This window comes from Eutrigla gurnardus (assembly GCF_963514095.1).
Source record: "Eutrigla gurnardus genome assembly, chromosome: 22".
In the NCBI taxonomy this organism is placed as follows: domain Eukaryota; kingdom Metazoa; phylum Chordata; class Actinopteri; order Perciformes; family Triglidae; genus Eutrigla; species Eutrigla gurnardus.
The window spans coordinates 3,667,875-3,690,628 of NC_139933.1; the positions used below are offsets into that span (position 1 = coordinate 3,667,875).

The 22,754-nt window shown below is 42.2% G+C and overlaps 1 protein-coding gene across 3 annotated transcripts in view; it reads left to right on the forward strand.

Moving 5' to 3' along the window:
• The window catches only part of rbfox3a (RNA binding fox-1 homolog 3a), a 399,003-nt gene extending 377,745 nt beyond the window's left edge, over positions 1 to 21,258 (forward strand). For 2 of the 3 annotated variants that reach the window (XM_084040217.1, XM_084040218.1), the window contains 5 exons: positions 2,403 to 2,535; positions 4,568 to 4,607; positions 4,761 to 4,825; positions 10,612 to 10,690; positions 12,773 to 12,908. In XM_084040217.1, the coding sequence (XP_083896343.1) occupies positions 2,403 to 2,535; positions 4,568 to 4,607; positions 4,761 to 4,825; positions 10,612 to 10,690; positions 12,773 to 12,817 (362 nt within the window). In that variant the 3' untranslated portion in view covers positions 12,818 to 12,908. Of the gene's footprint in view, positions 1 to 2,402; positions 2,536 to 4,567; positions 4,608 to 4,760; positions 4,826 to 10,611; positions 10,691 to 12,772; positions 12,909 to 20,825 lie in introns of those variants that run through there. The other variant, XM_084040219.1, reaches the window with a different exon arrangement.
• The last annotated feature ends 1,496 nt before the right edge of the window (positions 21,259 to 22,754 follow it).

Below are 22,754 nucleotides of genomic sequence, written 5' to 3' on the forward strand. Positions count from 1 at the left end.
ATGCGCCGCATGAAAATAACGTTTTATCCGCTTTACAAAAGCAGTTTGTGCTCGTTCCCTTAATTTAGTTTCAAACAGCACAGAAAACAACTCTGAAGACTTCTAATTCAGTAATCCATCACCGTGATGGATTATACACCTTCACTGTGAACAGGAAGCATTGGGTTTTTGCATAATTGCAACGGAATACTAATATCAGGCCGTTTTTATTTCTGAACGAAGTTCATGTCTCCATACGGAACACTTTCTATTTTCTGCACGTTGCTCTCGAAAACTACATTTTTCATATAAAACACTCTCCGTAGGGATACTACTGGAATGCATTCACATTAACACGGCGTGGGGCATTAAACTCACACAAAGTTACAGTTTTTTCATGAGACAGTGACTTTATCTGAAGATGACATGAACATATGAACATATCACTGTATCGTATTGTTAACTAAATACTGTATATTGTCAATTTAGTCTCTAACCCTCGTTGTTGTTCTTCACACTAAACCTGTAAACGATTGACCGTGTCCAAGCTCTGATCTCTAAGTGATCTCATTAGTTACAGTTGTTTTCACAGGTGCATTCTGGGTGCAGGTTATTGATAATTGAGTGGAGGTCATGGGCGGCAACCTCAAAAGAGCTGAAGACCAGTTTTTGTGTCTTTTTCAATTCCAAAAAAAAACTTCTAAAAATTAAGTTTTGCAAATATTCAATTATATCAACGACAATCTTATTCAGTTTAAAACACCATCTAAAAGTTTATTTTTGGTATCAAACCAAAGGGGGAGGGTCTGAGACTTTGCGTGGGTAGTGTTACTGGGATTTGCATGTCTTTCTTTTTTTTTTTTGTTTGCTGCACACTGTGGAAGACTCCAGAGAACTCACCTGTGTTGTATCATTGCTGCAACTGCCATGTACACGGAGCAGTGAGGCTAATTAGAGGTCTGTGTGTGTGTGTGTGTGTGTGTGTGTGTGTGTGTGTGTGTGTGTGTGTGTGTGTGTGTGTGTGTGTGTGTGTGTGTGTGTAAGTGAAGGTCCTGCTCCCCTGTTGACTGAAGGTTGAACAGGGACCTTCAGCTAAACCAGCTCACATCACATCACCATGCCACCCCGTGCCTGTAGGGGTGACCCTTCTTTGTGTGTGTGTGTGTGTGTGTGTGTGTGTGTGTGTGTGATGAAGGATAGCCTGAGGCGGGATCTGCCTCTCCAAACAATACAGGCCATCTGCTTTGTGTCCCGGCTGCCAAACACTGAGCTGAACCTCCTCTTCCTCTGTCTCTGCCAGCTCACCTCTCTGCCTCACAGGGACATCTCTCCTTCTTCTTCTTCCCTCCATCCTTCTCTTTATTTCACTATATCCTGTCAGACGTCAACACACTAGAATATGAGTCATTTTACTATAACTTTTTAATTATTCTAATATCAAAATGAGCATCCTTGTTCCATGTTTGATCTAAATTGGCTTGTGAGCTGCTGTATTTATAAGACATCAAAATGGGTTGTGGATCAGTCTGGATATCAAAAATAAGATATATTTGGCTTCTACAGAACGGATGCTGTCCCCAGGTAAAATAATAATTCAATGTGTGTTTTTTTCCTCAACACCTGACTAATCCCATATTACTTACATTACCGGCGTTAAGACCTGCTAACCCACTTACAGCCACGGATTAGCAGTGCAGCACAGAAGACAGAGAAACCATGCAGACGGGAGGAAATGTGTTTTAGAATAATCACTCCGGGGAGTCGAGACGCCGCTTTACAAAGATATGGATTCTTTTCTTTTTTACATTTAAGTGAATATAGTGATGAGGCACCTTCCAAAATCCACATCAGTCACACGCATTCTTTCAAATATTCTCCATTCAGGTTTCCTTTTCTGTTTAAATGATCAATTATTATATATATTATATCAATTATGAATAAATCCCAGGTGCAGACCCAATCCGAGCCTGATATATCATATCCCTCTGTTCAATCGAGCTCCGTCAACTGACTGTGAACGTACCACTTTGTTGTAATCCGCCACTGAAAATTGTTTAATAACTGACTAAATTAAAATCATGTTGTGGTGAAGAAGACGTTAAACGAGAGATTGAGACCATAAACTCATGTTTACAATGTTTACTGAGATAATACATCAAGTGAGAAGTAGGGGGATATTCCATGTAGTCAGACTTATTTTAGCAACCAGGTGAGTCGCCCCCTGTTGGCCAGCAGAGAGAATGAAAACTTAAGGCACTCCAGCCTTGGCTTCACTTTTCAGAACTGAAGGTTGCTGCCTGGTCTGAACGGGACGAGATACCGCGCAGGAATATATGTTGTAACATATTGTGCTTTTTAACATCTCTCTCTCTCTCTCTCTCTCTCTCTCTCTCTCTCTCTCTCTCTCTCTCTCTCTCTCTCAGTCACAGGCTTCCCATACCCCAGTACAGGAGCAGCTGTGGCCTATAGAGGGGCCCATTTGAGAGGGAGGGGTCGTGCCGTCTACAACACATTCCGTGCTGCACCTCCTCCTCCACCCATCCCGGCCTATGGAGCGTGAGTTCCTTCTCTCACACACACACACACACACACACACACACACACACACACACACACACACACACACACACACACACAGGAAACAAACACACGTAATCTAATAAACACTGTATGAAAAGCCTCCAAGACTGAAAACACGCTACTGCACAAATTAAACTTACAACGTTACTCAAACACAGCAGCTAACACACACACACACACACACACACAAATAAATCCAGTACATACACACACGCAGAAGCTGAAGAATGGCGAGTAGAAAACAAAAAGGCTGCCTTCTAATAGAGCGGAAAATTGCTCTTTGATTCCAGAATGGCCGAATTTGTCTCTCTTTTTTCTAATGTGTCATTCTTTATTCGGCTGTGAATGGACTGCTATGACCTGCCCTGCACACTTCAATAGGCCCGCTCCGGAGAGAGCGAGAGAGCTAGTGAACGGGTAGAGAGAGAGAGAGAGAGAGAATAGATGCCTGAGAGAGAGAGAGCGCGTTAGGGTTGAACGGAAAAAAATGAAAAGAAGATAAAGAAATGCAGATGGAGGCTGAGAGCAGAAGAATGGATGAATGGTGCCGTTTGACCACATGGAACTACTGAATTAGCCTTTTTTACTGTACGGCGGAAACATAAATGAATTTTCTTTCATGCAGCACTTTATCTTTTTAAACTGAACTTGTAATGATTTATCTATAAAACAAAGAAAGAAGGTTTGGATGTAATGTAGCAAACCTTTGCCACTGCAGAGGCGTCGCATTGTGCTGCACACAAACACAGGACTTTCACCCAGGAGGCTGCCGTTAGTGTCCCGTGTGAAAATAAAAAGTCACATTGACATTCTTTCACGTCAGTCAAGTTCATGTCAACCTCACTCTTTTTCTAAACCTCACTTCCTGTGAAGACCGAGGTTTATTTTGAAAAGACACTATGCTTGTAACGACCAAAGGAGGCTTTTACTCTGAAAATCATGAGCGTATTCTCGTCCTGCTCGATGTGTTAAGTGTCCTGAGATAACTTCAGTTGGGATATGACACTATAAATGAAATTTAATTGAATATATTGCTGAGTGAATGCTTGAATAACGAGAGGAAAAGCAACATCAAGACACTTTTTTGGACAAATAGTTACAAAACAGGAACTTATTTACTGAAGAGTCCAGTTTCCTGGAGAAAAAAAAAGAACTCACAATCTTTGTGCTTCGTTACAAATGCGTTGAGTAGTTCCTGTCTGCCTCAGCAAGTGCTCGAAATAACTGACGGTTTACTTCTGAATAATTCAAGCCAACACACAACAGCGAGGATGAATTTTTTAATGTTCTACCCCGTGGCCTACTTCTCTCCCTCCCTCTCTCTCTGGGATGTCGAATGAAGCGCAATTACAAGAGAGAGGCTTTGCCGAGTCAAGAGGTGCCGTAAAGTTCAGCAACACGCACCTTCGTGCCTCAGATGTTGAACTTGCGAAACATCTCGGCTGTTTGTGCCTGTAAGCACGACGCTCGTATGCACACTGAGGAATATTTGAGTTGGATGGACTCATTGCATATTAGCAGAAGGGAAATTCCAGACAGAACTTTAAGTTACTGTGAGGAACTTTTAACTGGTTCGGAAAGAATTCTCAGATGCCTCGATATGACCTTCGTGAGGAAGCGAGTCCTTCAGCGAGACGATTTCTACAGAGTTCTTCTAATGGGCCGGATTCGGTGTGAAATCAGACAAAGGTCACACGTATGACTGTGGATCACTGTCACACACCTTTTAATGGACTTAATGAACTGACAAATTACACCGAGTCAGATTCAAGCACAACAGTTTAAACAGCTTTAGACCTATAAATCAGGGGAAATAACCAGCACTGATAGCCTTAAATATGGCCTTAAATACAGATCTATTGGAGGGATGGGAAGCACAGGAGAACCATAACCACTGGGCACATTGTCAATCCTACTGTAGTAAAATAAATACATTTAAAGGACTCTGAAGCACTACACACACTACACACACTTTTGTCAACATATATTTGATGTCTTCTGTCCACAGTGTGGTCTACCAGGATGGCTTTTACGGAGCAGAAATATATGTAAGTCAAAGTCTATTTATGTGCATTTTGATTCATTCTCCATGAAGTCATTGACTACCGTCAGTCAAGGAAACGATTTGAGTGTCTTTTTGCATTTGATCCAATTCTTTACCTCATCTGCGGTGTGTGTTGAAGTCCTCTGTGTCTCCTCAGGGAGGGTATGCAGCGTACAGATATGCCCAGCCAGCCGGTACCGCTGCAGCTGCATACAGTGACAGGTACGTTGGCTATTATCCCCTCCTGAACGTCACTTAAAGGGTCTCACTTTGCATTGTTTACATTTCCCTGAAATGTGTGTGAATGTGCTTTGATGGACGGCTTAGTTGTGTGAAAGGAAAGGGAGAAACTGATACTGGGGGATGTTGGGACTTTGAAAATGTATTGACTCTGAAAATCATGAGCGTATTCTCGTCCTGATCGATGTGTTAAGTGTCCTGAGATAACTTCTGTTGTGATATGACACTATAAATAAAATTGAATTGGTAGAATAGTGTACAATGGCATATTAGGGCCACTGTAGGAAAAAAGCAAAAATCACAAATTTGCAACTTTATAAAGTCGCAGATTTGCTATGACAACAAGTGAAAGCTACCGCTAGCATCTTAGCCCAACCACCCGATCAATACCCCATAAGATGACAATTTGACCCATATTATTAAAACCAACAATAACCATCAACAGCATCATCACCCCAATCACCTTAACAAGGCGTTGTCACATGTTGTGATGTATAAATTAGAAAAATAAATGTGTACATTCATGGGAAGTTAGCTAGCATAGATGCCAGTTGTTAGCGTCGTAATAAAGTAGCAAATCTGCAACTTTATAAAGTCACAAATTTGCTAGTTTAAAAGTCGCAAATTTGCGACTTTATAAAGTCTTATAAATATAAAGACTTTATAAAGTCGCAAATTTGCGACTTTTCTTCTGTTGCCCACCTTTCTCGGCTCCTTTTTTTCCCCCTCAAAGTTGTCCTAATACGCTGTCGTAATAGTGTCACCATAAAATCGGTTAAAATTTGCAGCATAAAGTCATAAAGTCCTCTACATATTTCCAACTCCAGTTCATTCATGCATTTCAAACCATCAAACTGAAAACCAGTAGCACTGCAGCGACCTGACCCCGTTTGAACTAACTGGCCTCCCAGAACCGAACCCCGGTGATCCGGGATGACCGGTCTCTAGTTGGCCCAGTTCACTCTGGACATTTCCAGAGTTCTCAATCTCAAACAACATGAGCAGGGTACATAATAGGATGTGACATGAAACAGTCGGGCCTGCAGGGGGAACGTGGTTACTGCTGCAGCAAACAGAGAGGTTAAAGGGAGGTGAAGTATGAACAACAAAAAGGGCACTCTCAGAGCACAAACCTCCCCTCTAGGGCTGTTTCCATTAGTCCAAAAAAAAGAAAACGTGTGCATCCGCTCAGTGATCGCGATCCGTCTCTAAAATAACGGGTTCTTCTTCAGTTCCAACGAGTTTCATGAAGATGAAGTCAGGAGTTTTAGTTATTTGTCTAATATAGTTTGTAAAATGTGCCTCTCTGCCAACAACAGCAATGATCAAGAATAACAAATGACATAATGGTATAAAATACATAATAAAGGTAAATTGTCAGGAAGGAAGAAAGAATGGAAGGCTTTATAAAGCCATGTTTTACACTGGAGTCTTGGTTCAGGAATCAGCCTCAAATTTGACGTACAGAATCTATAGCGTTTGGGAAGGATTGAAGATCCGTCGGCCATCTGACAAATTCTTCCCGCCACAACAGCTGGCTAGCCTTCATGTGGCTTCGTGACCACAGGAGTGGAAGCTGTCACACTGTACGACGTCCGCCGAGGCTCACCTGGACAGATGATGAGCAGGACGTACGGACGATTTAACATCCTGCCACAGGGCTGTGAAAAGGAAAGCCAAAGGCATGAAGGGAGCAGGTTGATCCAGTTCATCTTTCAATTAGCATTCCCCTCGGAGCTCCCTGACATCGCCTGAACCTCTGATCCCTGAACCTCCGGGGCCTGGTACCGTCCCTGCCCCCCTGTCCCTGCCCAGACCTGCTGCTCCCCCGCCCCTGTGCAGCTGTACTCAGCCCTCTGGGAGCCTCTGCAGCCTGCTGGAGATTCCTCCAGATCAAGAGTGATATGTGTTTATAGTGTGTTGGTGTTGCACATACTACTGCTGTGTGGAGTAGGTGTGTGTGCATGTGTGTGTGTGTGTGAAGGTGCTTGGGGAGCTAATCTTTGGGAGATTGAGCATGTCAGCCCCGATAAGAAACAGCCACAGCAGGAGCCTGTAGGCCTCCGATAATGTAAGATTTATCAGAGGCGAGGAGCGGGCGGCGTGCTCGGGAGGATTATGAACACAGCGGAGAGGAGCGGAGCAGGTGAGGGGGCACGTCTCCCTCCGCAAGACTTATTTCATTCCCTTTCTTTTTCTCCTCTCACACGTTCCCTCTCTCTCTCGCGCCCTCGCCGTTATTCCTTCTCCCACCGTGTCTGATGGTGTAGTCCATCCCTCTCCGCTCTCTCTCACCTCTCACACTGTGTGTGTGTGTGTGTGTGTGTGTGTCGCTCTCGCATTCTATTTGTTAAGCTCTCTTGATTTAAAGGGAAGCCCGGGCAGTGAGGTGGAGGTTAGAGGAGATGGGGCAGAGGCTTGTGGGGGGGGGGTAGGTAGGTGGAGGAGTTATATTTATTGCGGGATAAGAGGGGCTGGAGAGTGCATGGGCTCGGGACTGAGACACTCTGTTTCTGAGTGCACACACACAAACACACACACACACCAGCCTGCTCTCCTTAAAATGATGTTTCCGTACAAATGGTGCTTTGTGAATTACGTTTTTAGGGAAGCCTGGGATTAAGTTTGCTTTGCAGCATAAGAAACGAGTTTCAAAGAGTAGACGGAAGTAGGGAGGAGGTCTGGGTGGGGGACCGAAAAACACAAGGCTTCCAACGAGGTCCATAATTGTCCATTAAAAACATGTTAATGGACAGCAAACCTTCAGTTCTGAAAAGTGAAGCCAGTACTGAAGTGCCTTAAACATGCATTCCCTCTACTGGCCATCAGGGGGCGACTGCTCTGGTTGCAAAAAGAAGTCTAAGAGAAATCTCACTTGATTTATTTGTGCTCTCAATCTATTAAAATGTCGTATAACTACACAAAATGACACTAAAATATAAATTATACTATCACACTTGCCTAAGAGTGCGGAAATGATTCGGCAAAATATTCCTGGCATATCTGGTAACGTTAATAAAACGCTTTCCAACTAAAATGACGAGCGAACTCCTTAAAATAAATAACTTAAGATTAACTGAAGGCTTTTATTTATTTTTTACTACAGAAGTTGAGGACAGATTCTCCAAATCCGACAATGAAATGGAAGTTTTCTTGCCACTGGGTTCTCACCCAACAATTCAATACATAATTAAAAATAGCTGTAAAACACCTGTGAAGAATCAAAACAGAACATTGCTTCATTAAAACGGTTCCTTGGCCCATATTTTTACTCTTCTTTCAGAGTGTATTTCCTTCCTTCCTTCCTTCCTTCCTTCCTTCCTTCCTTCCTTCCTTCCTTCCTTCCTTCCTTCCTCCCTTCCTTCCTTCCTTCCTCCCTTCCACCCATTCCTCAGGTCTCCCTGTGTGTACCCAGGCAGCCTCTTATCTTTGCCCTCCAGACCTACGCTGACTTCCCTTTACTTTTTCGAGGAGAATAAACAAACCAGACAGGAAGAGAGGAATATAAATAAAGCGGTCTGGTGGCATCAGAGAAAGAGGGATGGAGGGCTTGAATGAGAGGAGAGAGGGGGCGTTGAGGGAGGGGATTAGTTCCAAGCCAGTGCTGGTGAAAAGACTGGAATATAAGCCCCGGGAGACAGACAGAGATGCAGGGGAGATGGCAGTCAGGGGCACATAGAGGGGAGGTGAAGAAGAAGAAGAAGAAGAAGAAGATGGCTTATAGAAGGTCTAGGACACCATCAGAAAAATGTCCTAGCTCTCTCCAGAATCTTGTGCTTCAACCTCTATCTTTTTATACAAACCCATATTTGCTTTTCCTACGATACTATCTGTCTCTGTTTCCCAGGATGACGTTTTTCTCACGTTACTCTTTGTTCATAATCTTCTTCTCTCTGGCTTCAGCCGTTTACTTCTCTTATCACTCCATCCATTCCTTTCCTTATCTCTACCTCTCTCTTCTCCTTCTCCGGCTAACGCTACTTTTATCGCAGTCCCTCCCCATCATCTGGAAGATAAAACACTTGTCCCCTTTTTCTCATAAATTGAAACGGGTAAAACAAATCATTGCAATCACACACTCTCACCTTTACAACGTACATTTATAGGGAGACATCGATTGCATTTTCATCCCGTAGACCTGTTCTTAGCGTGAGTGAGAGGAGGAAATGATTATAGATCTCTCCTCCGGACCCCAGTTAAAATCGACGACCCAATACCTTATGTGTCTCATGCATACTCATTGTGGTTGGTTGGCACTCCCCATCCATTATCAAAGCTATTCAATCAAAGCCAACATGTGCAAGCTTTATGTCTGCAGGTTGGAGTTGGGGAAGGGGGAAACAATTAACAGAGTCTTTCCCAACTGATTAAATTCCCCTTTGATTTGTACTGCTCCAAAGAATCTATATGGTTTTATGTTTGGGGAATAAGTCAAAATGTCATGCTGATCATGAATCTGCTGCCTCATTTACAACAAGTTCCCCTGGAGCTGCCTAACCCAGCCTGACCTTTCAGGACTTCCTGGCAGGAGGTCGACGCAGGACAACAAATGTTACCAGAAGAGGAAATAACTCTCCGTTCAAATACATTAAAATTAAATGCATTACCACGTAGAATCGGTTGTGAATGATATCACCGTTATTATTTCATTCGATGGGAAGCATTTCCTTTTTGTAAAAATAAATGACCACAGTCTAAATGACAGCACATGTGGGGGGAGGAGCTATTCCAGCGTAGGGAGAATGAATGGCTTCTGGAGGGACTGCCCTATGTAGTCGGATGTTTAAAGGGTACTTAAAGGCAAGACAACACACACACTTCAAAGACAGTGGGTGGGGGGTCCTCACGGTCCTCTGGTTTTGATGTTGTAGCCAAGTGGACCAAGAGAACCTTGGCCTTATTGTTTGAGTTTGAACTCATGTCCTGACTTCCTGGTTATCTGACTCCCAGTTAAACGTTCTGTGTCCAAAATCACACTTTATAGTCCACTATATAGTGAGTTCCCCACTCTGCAGCGATGCCGGACCGTTATTGAGAGTTATCGTCCCCTAGTGGACACAAAGCATCCCACAATTCATCTTGAAAAGTAGAGTACAACTGATGGTCACTAACCGAGCATTATATACCATCATGCATTGCTCTGAAGGAGAAAATGGCACAGAGTAGAGAGAGACAAATCCTTGAAAGTAAAGTGTTTAATGTGAGCAGAGCATCATAACGCAGACGGACCACAAAGACCTGGCAGCGTTTACAGATAATTTCATTCTTACCCTTCACAATAAAAGCCCTAGACACGAGAAGCAACTCAACGAATTAGCTGACGATATGTATTTATCACCAAAAAAGATGTCTGTTTTTATTATGGGATGTTCCAGCAGCTGCAGTTCATCGGACATTTTTTAAATGTGTGACAACAGTGAGAGCAAGTAGACTCCCAGTCTATCTGTCTGTCTCCTGCTCTGTTTCAGCACCATGGACAGCTCCGAACCCACACAAGCAGCCCCTACTACTGCTTCTACTACTACTACTACTACTCTGTATTCTGGTTTATAGTAACAATATGCTCAAATCTTTAGACAGCAAAAAGCATCAGCAGCTTTATGTGGGGCTGTGGAGGTGAAGACCAACCTGATCATTCAGGTTTATGACCGCCAACCTGGAGGCTAAACGCAGGCCATGATGTGGTGTTGTCTTGGAGAAGATGTTAGGAACGTTTGCTACTATATTGTCACAGTAAACACTGTTTCTGCCTGTTCTCTCCTCTGTAGTTATGGCAGAGTCTATGCAACAGCAGACCCATATCACCATACGATTGGTCCTGCAGCCACATACAGTGTGGGCACTATGGTGAGTCCAATCCCTGTTTCTTAGCTGCTGATGATGAACCCATGTCCTCACACTGTTGTGTTTGGTACGACACACCTGGATGTTTAACTCTACAGCACACTCATTACTGAACTGTTCATATGAACTGAAATATTAGCAGCAAATGAGTAAATCAAATCATTTGCTGCCATGCTTTATTAATAATCAAGGAAGATCTTCAGCTGTTTTCACTCTTTGACTTCCTGTGAGATGTGTTTGCCTCTGAAAACAACATTTTAATGTTAAGTGTGAATCTTTGCCACTTCAGTAAATGAAAAAGGGACATTGCCTTATTCTCAGACTCCCCATTCAATTTCATTGGCTGAAAGCTTCTTGCGTGAAATCTGAGACTGAGGATTCCTCCCCGCAGAACGCAGTCTCTTCAAATTTTTGCAACGGGGAGAGTCGAACGGTTAATGTTTGTTTTTAGCTAGCTTTGCAGCTAACATCAAAGATGAAAAAATAAATAAATAAATAAATATCTTTCCAAAGAAAGAAATAGAGCACCCCAGAAGATGGGGGAGAAAGTGAGAGTACAATTTGTTTTCTTTGGTGGGTGTGGGTAGGGACTTCCTCCAAAGATTAACGACCATCTAGTAAATGCTTGGACGTGCCGTGGGAGATTAAAGCAGGAGAGAAAGATAGAGCACAAAAGAAGGAAAAGTAGTGGGAGAGGGAGAATTAAAGTTCCCGGCTGCAGCTGGAGCTGCTGGTGCAGAATCCTGGACGGATGAGATGAGGGCTGATCCCTGATGTGTCCCCCAAACAGTCGCCATTCCTCCCCTTAGTGCAGCTGCTAGCTAAAAGCCTTCATTAATTACGACACTATTTCCTCTTCATTTACTTAATTGAACCAGTGGCCTCTGTTTTCTCTTATTACTCGACACTTTCTTCTCTTTTATCTTCAAATCACTCCTCCCTTTTTCTCCCACATCCAAACCCCCTCACAACCAATGTTTACTCCTAATTCTCACTAACATACACTCAATTACGCCTCACATTCGGAACTGCAGCCCCAAAGCTTATCAGATGTTAGGTAATAACGATGCGACTGATGAAGGTAGGATTATGTGTTGGATGAGTGAGTCGTTGTAGAAACGATTTCTCGAGATGAGAATTATTTTCAATTTGAGATTTTTCACGTTTGGTGAAAGCATTCCTGACTTTGGAGGTACATCAGTCTGTTAACAGGGATCGGTACTAGGGTAGGTCTACTGCTTATGAACATGAATGCTATAAAGTATTTTGTGGCTCCAGAGACAGCTGATAAAAACAAGAATATCTCTAGTTCTGATGTACGGAAGAGAAGAGGATTAAGGCCAATTCTGATTTTTTTCAGACTTTCTGAGTATTCTGACTTTGAACTCAGAACTAAAAACGAGCAAAAGACTGTAAAATCCTTCCATAAAAACTGGATTGGTACAAAAAAATGGTATTGGAGCATATTGGAAATAAGCTAAAATGACTTTTCTTGTATTCACTTACATTTTACGATCTGTTGATCGGCTGGATGTACAGTAAGACCTTCCAGGATCGTTGACAGAGCAATTGTTAATATAATATTATATATATTGTTGTTATTTGGTTGTGAATTCACAGTAGATAGTGGTTATGTGGTTAGTTTGTGGCTTGCTTAATGGCAAGAGGCAGAGTCTTAAAATGCTCATTTAGCTTGTAATGTGTCTCTGGCTGGAGGTTTTTTCGAATGATTGTTCCATTTCAGGGATATTAAAGCTTAAAGAGATGTTTGCTTCAGGTGTCTCATCAGACCATCAGAGTAGCCGCGATGCTCGTCTCATCTCAGCTGCCTTCAGCCACTTGTTTAAGCTGCTTGGGCTACAGAAGAGTTAGTGATTCTGTGTCGAACTTCTACAACATACGCTTACACACCATCACATAACTCACTACCTTGAGCAACGAATCCCCTCAATTCAACCAGAGACAAGTGGAAAAAGGGAGGAACGTTTTCTTTGGAGGAAAGAGAGAAGTTCACTTTAATATTCAATATTACAAAGGTTCTACACTGAATACTGATTGGAGCTTTTTTCATCTTTGATGTTGCAGGCTAGCCTTTACAGAGGAGGGTGCAGTCGCTTCACTCCCTACTAGAAAAGAGAGGCACGCTCCCCTTTCCCTCCCCGAAAAACACACACACACACACACACACACACACACACACATGAAATGACTAAATAACCGCCTTCACCCTTCTTCTTCTTCGTGGAAAAAACAAAAAACAAAATGCTTCCAGGTGGCAAATGTGACTCAAGACTCTGAAGTTGCTTCCCCATTTTACGGAGTGTACACACTGTCATTCATTGATGTAATGTACTGTACTTATTTTGGAAAAAGAACATTTTGTTACTCTGTGTTGATTTGAATGTATTTGTGGTGACAACAATAGTCAATGCAGAGAAAGTAGGGCAAGGAAGGGAAACGTTTAGTCTCCTTCCTTCTCAGACTTTCCCTCTCAAAGTTATCGGTCCGTAACTCAGCTCCTTCGGGGCGGCCTTTGGCGCTAGTTTTAATTCCTTTTATTGTTTCAATTAGTCATCCCCCCCATATACATTAAAATCACTAATGTTCAGCCATTTCAGTTTGAGAAACACATTTCAAATTGGATTTATTGAGTAAATGATACCGGCCGTTCCAACCCCCTCGGAGAACTGGCTCCATTCTGAGAGAGCCAATAACCCGGAGCTGAGTTTCAGACCCAACTTAATGGGACTCAGAGCTGTTCAGGCCCAAAGGAGGTGAAACTGCAGCAAAAAAAAATGTGCAGAGCAGGAAGTGATGCATTGTGGAAAGCCAGAAGGTGAGAGGAAGAGCGTTACTGAATCTGAATGCAGAGAGGAAGCGATGCATCGCAGGGTGTGTGTGTGAGGCGAGAGCTATGACATCGCCGTCGCACGCCGGGCGGCGGCGTGTTAGAGCCCATTGATCGTTGGCGTAGAACCAGAGGCAGGAGGTATCCCATTACTGCTGAATGGCTTTAAAGGAGAAAACGACATTAGTTCGACACAACCCTCCCTCGCTGTTCCGTGTCTCGTCACATCCCGCACACACTAAGCAATAATCCCACATCTGCTCCATATGCATACGCAGCAAAATGTTTGACTTCTGAGAGAACAGCGATCCTCGTGGTTTTAGTTTTTAACACTCAAACACATCTTAGTACCACATTCATGTTGAAGCTGGCGCATTTTGGCCCCTAGGGGGCAGAAAACATACAATATAGTAAAGGATATGGCCGGAAAGGATATAACATTAGCCGTAACGTGTACTTTCACACCTGCATACACAGAGCAGAACATTATACATAATATACATTATATATATATTAGAATATATATATTATCGTTTAGTACACTGTAAAAAATACTTATATTTATGGCCTTCAAACCTAAATCTACAAAAATTCTGTAGATTTCACAGACACTTCCGACAAAAGATCCATTTCATTAAATTACACAAAAAAATGAATTACGCTATCAAGCCTTAAAGTCCGTATATATGTCAAAATATTCCTAACATATCTGTAATCTCAACCATATACCTGAACAACTCAGATAACATTAACTCCTTCAAATTAATCATTTTGGAGGAGCATTCATTTCTAAAAAAAACATTTTTAACCACACAAGTGTGAAGGAGTTTTCTCCAAATCCCAAAATCAAATAATTATTTTCGCTGCCAGAAGTTCTTTCTCCCACAATTCCATGCACAATTAATTATATGGCTAAAACAGCTGTGAAAAATCGATCCAGAAGATGATATTATAATGATACGAAGGCCCACGCTGTGATTAAACTGCACTCAGTTCGGTTCTGCAGGATGTTGAAAGTGATCATTCTGGGCCATTTCATACAAACGGAGATAATATATTTTAAAACGAAAGCTAATTCAGGGAATACATTTTAAATGGATATTTTTTTTTCGTATTCTCATAATACCTCGATCACATCTCCACAGCTAACTTCCCCCTTTAGAAACACACCTGATTGAAAGCAATCACGAAGCAATCGGGGGATTAAAACATAAAAAAAAAGGATTTTCATTTTAATTTTGTAGCTTATATTTATTATCCAACACTCAACCAACACTTGTTGGCGAGGAAACAGGTTGGAGACGAGACGATAAGTAGCGACGCTCGCCGTCACCCCCAACAAACGGCCTCAGACCATCGTATCGGATGCCAAGTCGAAGGAAGACGTAAAGGATCTTCAATGCAAACGAGGACTCTCGCCTCAAGAGCAATAAAACCCCCAAAAAAAGAGTGGAGAGATCCTCAGATCTGTCGTCGTAGTTAACACTCTTTAGTATCAGCTGCAGTCTGGACTTTTTCAGGCTGTTTTCCTCTCATTCTCAGCTGGGAGATTGACTTTCAAGGTGACCCCCCCCCCCCCCCCTCCCAAGGTATAGTGTGTTTTAATGAGGTTGTCAGGCTGGTGTAGAGAGGCAGCTTGATAAGTCTCCTCAACCTGAGAACCTCCATCCTGCATCAAAAAACCCCAAACACAGTTACGTAACCTGGGGGGAAAAGTTTCACAAAAATTCATCAACATCAACCACCGTTTCTTCACCGCATTAGCGAGCTGCTCATGTGATGTGGGACAACAAAGTTCAAATAATATTTACACTCACGAAAATGTCCAAATTCAGAAGCATTTCTTCTTCTTATAGATGCTAATTTACCTTGTTTCGGAAAAAACAGGCGACGTGTTCATTTTCTGTTGAAAGAAAGTTCAAACCTTTCCATTTCCTGGCAGATCGGTGTGTTATTGGACACTGAAACAAAGCTAGGAAGAGAATCTTTAAGTGATATCTGCCAGATATATTCGCAAATTAACGGTCTCACACTCACATAGTTGCAGGAGACGTCCCCTCAAAGCAACACGAGCGACTCCCTTTAATACACCCAAGCATTCAGATACCCACCAATCTCAGTCGCTCTCAGCCAGTCACACACACACACACACACACACACACACACCAGTAAACAGCATCTGTGCCTGCTGTGTCTGATGGGATCGTAAAGAGGGGAATCAGTAGCGCAGGAAGAAAGAGGAGTGAGAAGAGAAGCAGCAACCGAAGCAATTTACCCCACAGATTAGAGATAAGAGAGTTCAGTCAATAAGCACTGATCTCATTTGAAGATATACCAGACTGACTAGACTCTCTCTCTCACACACACACACACACACACACACATTCACACTAGTTGGTCTATCACTATCACTGTTGTGTCTGTCCGCAGACTATTGTTAACAGTAAATATGGATCGGACAAATCTCCCACGCCCTCGTCTCACCACAAGTCTTCGTTTTTTTTTTCTTCACACACACAAAATGTGGCCTTAATCTAATAAAAGACAAGTTCCAGCACTTTGTACAACTTTGCCACTCCTAGTTTACCGCAATCCTTCAGGTATGGTTTTTATTATTCTCAACAAATCCAATTAGACCAAAAAGCAAAAATGAATCAATCGTGATGTCTAGACCGCCGCCTTCCTCTGTGCCATAGAGCTCCAATGTTCTCCCAAAACTATTAATGGCTGACCTGTTCCTTCATTCCCATGAAAACACACTGTCGTCTGTTTTAAAACGATCCCACATACGGCGTCGCGCCGCCACAAATACTCACTAGAGCATCTAATGGGGATTAATCCACCAAGGAAAATAGCCCCTAAGAAATGTGCGATAGAAAACTGCAGCGTTCAGCTGTTTAAGGACTATTTGGGAGTCAGTTTTACATATTCAGATTTTCAGATTTAGTTTTGTATGTTGTGTATTCCTGCATTAGTGTGGAATGGAGGACGAACAGCAGCTAATCTGGACACGGACAGGTTCAAACAATATGCAATATAATGTTAAAAACTCTTTGACAACATGCAGAATTCAAATAATTCAAATGTTGACCAGGTTTATTTCATTTTACATTAAAAGCTTGCACTCTCACACACACAACATGTATTCTGTGTAGTAGAATGTACTTTCAGTGGTGATGGGATATCGACTGCTTTTCATCAGCATTCATGTAAATAAAAACATCCTTGTGTTTTCTTTGATCCGTCGCTCTTCCACGCACTTTACACTTTTAAAAATCGTATGTGTCCTACGGTCGTGAAAGTCACTTACCAGTATTTGTGTATCATGGAAACAATTGTAATAGCGTAGTATTTAATAGTCTATTCTTTAGAGTCATATTAACATAATGTTCTTCTACTACGGGAGAGGAAAATATATATATATATATATATCAAAAGAGAAAAAAAAATGTTCTTCCTTTTGTATAGTTCTATATCAATGGTTAGGGGTTAGACGGCAGCAAACTTTTATATGACAAGAAAAGGCTTTTACTCGGTTTTGGTTTGGATCAAATTTGATGTCTTTCTATGTGTCTGTGGTCACATTACTCTGTGAGGTGTGTTTTTGTTGAGCCGCAGGGCTTCTACTGTCTATAGCAACGTGTCCTAAATAACCTCTACGTCTCCCTGCTCTCGGGCGAGACACTTTATTTTTTATCTGCTGCCCTTCTGGGTTTTTTTTTTTTTTTAGCTTGTTTCAGTTGGGAAAACGGAGAGCACAAGTTTAAACGACTGTCAGTCTGTTTCCTGGTTTTATGGCGTCTCTAAAACACCGAGCCTTAGGCTGAGGGATGAAGCAGGCAGCTGAAAAACACTCGTCACGGTTGCCATTAATGTGGAACAAAGATAGTAGAGGCGTCGCTTTTTACTCCATCGCCCCAAAAATAAATGAAAAGCCTTCAAATAACGTATTTAAATATTACCTTTTAATTCCTTCCTTATTTTAGATTCACATACAAAATGCTCCTCCAAAATGTGGGTTCCCTTCCAACTAAACAGGATTCTCAATTAGTTGTTTCCTGTCTTAAAGTTTTCACATTTTATGGCCGCAGTTTTAAACATGTGATAAAAAACGATAAAAGACAAAAAAAAACATCTTGGTTTGGCTTCAAATAAGTGATATGAGAACTTTATTTCACTTACAGACAATGAAAATAAGTCAGCATTGACTTTTTGTTTCACTCACGGACATGAACAGCGGCGTCCTGTGTTAAAGTCCTGTGTTTGTTTGACCTCATCCGTCAAAGGTTAACCTCTATGCAGACGATGATTCCATATATATTTGTGATCCAGGAGAAGATGTGTTTCCATGGAAACGTAATTGACAGTGCCAGTTGTGTTGTATGGGAACGTAATCTTAAGGAGGCTGAAATGTATGTTCAGTGTTGATTGCATCTTCGTGGTGCATTCAGTGTACCTCCAGTCAGTCGGGATTGTAAATGACCGTGGCTCCGGTAGCGAGCCACAAAGGCTTTCCTCTGTGGAATTGAGGGTGACAGAGCCAGAGTCAAAAGACTTATGAACGGAGCGGGCTTCTACTATCAAGGAGCCACAGGGGAACCAATTTAAAGGCCACATATTTTTCATAAAGCCGTAGTAGGCCTCATCACAATGTTCTGAGCAGAGTTGAGGTGCAGATGCGAGAAAAACCCTATCAGCAATGCTCAGAAGCTTTTCACTCCTTCTTTGCCTCTCATAGCTTTTAAAATGTGTGCTCTCCGTTCCCTGTCAATGTTATGGGTTTACATGTCAAGTGATTTCTAGAGTTTTATATGAAAAAAGAACCAAACAAATGCTGTGTACTTCCAGTTTAAAGACGTGCTGTATGTGTTTTTTTTGTATGTATCTGATTATTTAACGAGTGGTTTATTCTTGCTAACTCTTTGAATACTTTCTATTTGTTTTTTTTTTCTCTATGATTGGTTTGATAAAGCCGACTCACATGCTAATATCTGATGAATATGTTCTGGGCATAAAAGAAGTTTCCTGTTGGCCCAGCCTCAGTGAATGCAGCACTGATTTATTTTGTGCCATTGTCTCTATTAAGCAAACATACAGTATATCCATATATATATACATACATCATCGTCATCATAATTAACTGTTTATCCTCAAATCTCAATATACTTTGTCTTTAAAGATGCGGCTGTCACGTTTTGTTCTTTTCAAGGGTCTCAAGGTGATCAGCCTCAAAGCTCTTCATCTCTGTCGGTCTATATAGTCATATATATATACTGTTGGTTGTTCTGGACCATCCTAAAATGAGTTTGACACCCCTGCTGGAGGGTCTTTGTGGAGTTTGGGGGGGGGGGGGGGTAGTGGAGGATGCTGGTGATGGGGGGAGGCTTCTCAACCCATTAACGTCTGCGGCAGGTATTTGCCCAACGTGATTAATATATTTGTCATCAGAGCAGCTGTGGGCCTCCTCTGCATTCTCCGAGTGGATACCCGGCCCCAAACGTATCTCTCCGCCCAGCCCCCGCTGCTCTCTGCCCCCCCCCCCCCCCCCCCAGCTCATCTTCCCTCCCTTCCCCTGCGAGGCTCCACTTCTGCGGCGGCCCCGGTGTAGAAATGCTTCTGGGAGGCCTGAGACGAGAGGACGGCGTTATTGGACTCGGCGGTGCAAGCTGCACGGGTTCTGTCTCCCTCCAGAGGGGCAGGACAGAGCAACCACAAAGTAACGCTGAAATTAAAGCCGGGCCCTCGTCTGTTCTCGCCTCGGAAGATCATCCCCCCACCCCCGTACCCCTCGCTCACACATACCTGCTTCCTTCGCCTCTACAACTCATCTCCCAGAATTAAAGAGGTTCTGTCAAGACGAAAGCCTCCCAGGACACAGCCAGCCTCCCTCACTTCACTCTCCTCCTCCTCCTCCTCCTCCTCCTCTCTTCTTGCTGTAGTCTCACTCTGGAAAGATGGAAAAGGATTGGCTTGTACAAAAAAAACAATCCTCAACTACATCCATCTCTAGTTAAACATATATCTATAACATTTTCTAAATGAGCCAAATTAATCTCACAGCCAATGCATGTTTATTTTCCCAGAAAGAGTCAAATAAGGTGCTGTAAGGGGCAAGCACAGGTAATACCTGTTTGTTATTTGTGATATTGCAACCCTGTCTCATAAATATCACACCAGCTTTACATTTATGATTCACTACCCGGTTAATAATAGTAGATCTTTATGATATGTTCGGCCAATTGGTCCGCTGTGCCTCGCATCTTTTCCTGCATCTCTCCCCGTGTCTTCAGCAGGAGGGAGATTCAAAGAAAAGACGGGCAAAGGAAAGAAGGGAGGCAATTATTAAGGGAATGGAGATGCACAGGCTGAAAACGTAATCATGTCCTGGGGCAACGCTGATTTATTTTTTAACCATCCTTGCGTAACCTTAACCAAGAGCCAAGAGTTAAAGAAGCAGAACCACATAACGTTCATCAATCAAGTCCATCGTTGGACGTTAAATCAAATATGACAGTCAACATTCAGCAGATCCAGGTTCAGTTGTAACCTTTGGAGATTTGAATATACATTGATTGGAAATCTTTCCCCATTATCTTGACATGATGACATCATTTTGGCGGCATTATGTTTGTTTAATTTCGAACATGTAAAAGAAATTTAAAGAAAAGAAAAGCATTATCAAAAATAAAAGACATTCACAATGCACAGAAGTCATGATACATACATTCTAATACTCAAATAATAATAATGATGAAATTAAATTAAATAACATGTCCAAAAAGGAGTAGGAAGAAGTCTTATTTTTATCAGCCTCTGGCTTTAAACTTGCATTCTCTCTACTGGCCATCAGGGGGCGACTCATCTGGTTGCAAAAGTGAAGTCTGATTGTATAGAAGTCTATGAGAAAATGGTCCTACTTCTCTTTTGATGTATTATCTCAGTAAACATTGTAAACATGAGTTTATGGTCTCAATCTCTAGTTTCAAGTCTTCTTCAATCCAGCATGATGTTCATTTAGTACATTATGGTCCATTTTGTGTCATTCTGTTCAAACCCTGCTGCTGACTGTTGAAGCTGTGGATCACTGTTGTTGATACTGTATGTACAGTGTAATCTTATGGTATTGTCTCACAAGAAAACATGAATGTGTCTTTATTCTTTCGTGATTGAATACTATTTGTTCAGTGAATATTAATGTGATTAATAACTGATGTTCAGAAAAGTATTTTGTACAGAAGCCGATGCCACAATGACATATTGACACTGACTTGCTTGTTCTCTCTCTTATAGTAAATAAAAGAAAGACTAGAGGGATGAGTACAGATGGACATCAACTAAAAAAAAGAGAAGAAGAACACGGACACGGAAGGACACTATAAAAAAAAGATCAACTAAAACAAAAAGAGCCGATTTGTAAAGGAGCCCTTCTATGAAGAATGAAAAGGGATCTGACAGGATGGACGGGGGGATGTTTGTGGACCTGCTCCGAGGTCCAGGGCCTGAACCATTGAGCCTGTAGTCTTGAGGGGGAGGGGAGTCTGCTGGCTCTGACCCCTGAAAAACAAGCCTTGCTGAGTGGAAGAGACCAATTAGAGAAGTCACCATAAAACATTTTATTTTTGTAAACTTTTTTAAGTTTATGATTTCCAAAAAGAGTAAACATAATGTACGTATATACATATTATATATTATATGTGTGTAATATAGTTAGTATGTTTAAAAAAAAGAAGAAGAAGAAGAACTTTGGGGGGGGGGGGGGGGGGTGATGTTATGTGTCTTTGAGATTTAGAAGAGGAAGTTGAGGTGAGGAGATGCCAGCTTCCTCCCCCTCCACCACCACACCCCACCCACCTCACCCTCTGCTGGACGGGGCAGGGGTGTCGGGGAGTGTGTGTGTGTGTGTGTGTATGTGTGTGTGTGTGTGTGTGTGCGTGGGTTGAAGGGTGGGGGATGAGGGGGGGCAGCTGGCCCAGCAGACATGTCACTATGTGATTGCTCTGGGGATACGGAGTAGTCGTCAGCGAATAAAATGCTTCTTCCACTAATGGACTGCAGTAGTGTAGTTGTTACTTTGGCTAGTTTTTTTGTCAAACGATCCACATTTTGTAGTATTCCAAAAAAAAAAACACAAAAAAAAAAAAGCGATGAGTAAGCGTTCAAAGCGGAGATACAGAATTTGGACGGAGTGCACAAGCTGGAGCCTGGAGGGCTGAAAGGTGTCTGCTGGAGGGGCCGGCTGCCCCATCCCCCCCCCTTCCCCGACGCCGCTACCAAACCTGTCGTTGTGGTGTTTGTGGTTCGAGGTGGCCGTGCTGTGTAGTGAACTGCTTTTGTACATCGTGTTGGGTTAGGGCGGGGCAAGGGGGCGGGGCAAAGGGGGGCACAGGCAGTAGGGAGGGTGCAAATTAGAAACACGGGAGCCGTCCTTAAGCGTGGGAAAGTCGGGGATGGGATGTGGGGGGGCGGGGCCTATATGAGGTTAAAAAAAAGTGTCACGAAACAAACAAAGTTTTACTAAGAGTCTCTTTAAACCTTTCTATTTATATGGATCTCTACTTTAGTGACATCCTTCTATATTTAAACGTTGTACTAATAACATGCTGTCAGGCATGGTCGGAGAGTCAGTTGTAGCCATTTACTAATGTTGTATTTATTGTATTACCAGTAAGGAGAAAAAAACATTTATATATGAATATAGATATATCTATTTGTGATCTGCAACTCTTGGACATAAGTTTGCCTTTGATTTTGAACTTTCATGCAGGATTCAATGCACTGTCGATGTATGATGAGGTTTCTACTTGTGTGATGTTTTATTCTGTTGACATTCGTTTTTCTTTCCCTTCAGTTCAGCTACTGAATGTATCTTCGAAAAAAAACTTTTTAGGTAGATGTTGTTGTTTTATATATACTTAAAAAGAAAAACGTACAGTACTCTGTAAATTATATACACGTGTACATTATATAGCAAACTGTTTCTGATAATAATGCTGGACTTCTTCTTCTTCTTCTGCTGACCCAGATAGACTTAGGCCAAAAAAAAGGAAAGAGTGAGGGGGGGGAGAAAAAAAAAAGAAGATGAGGGAAGCATTTAAAAGGAACACCAGTACCCTGCAGCCAGGAGGAAGCCAGTGGGAGAGACAGAAATGTGTAATCATTACACGATCAGTCAGAATTTTTCTCAGCCAGGCTTTTCAAATTTGATAAGAACAAGGAGAC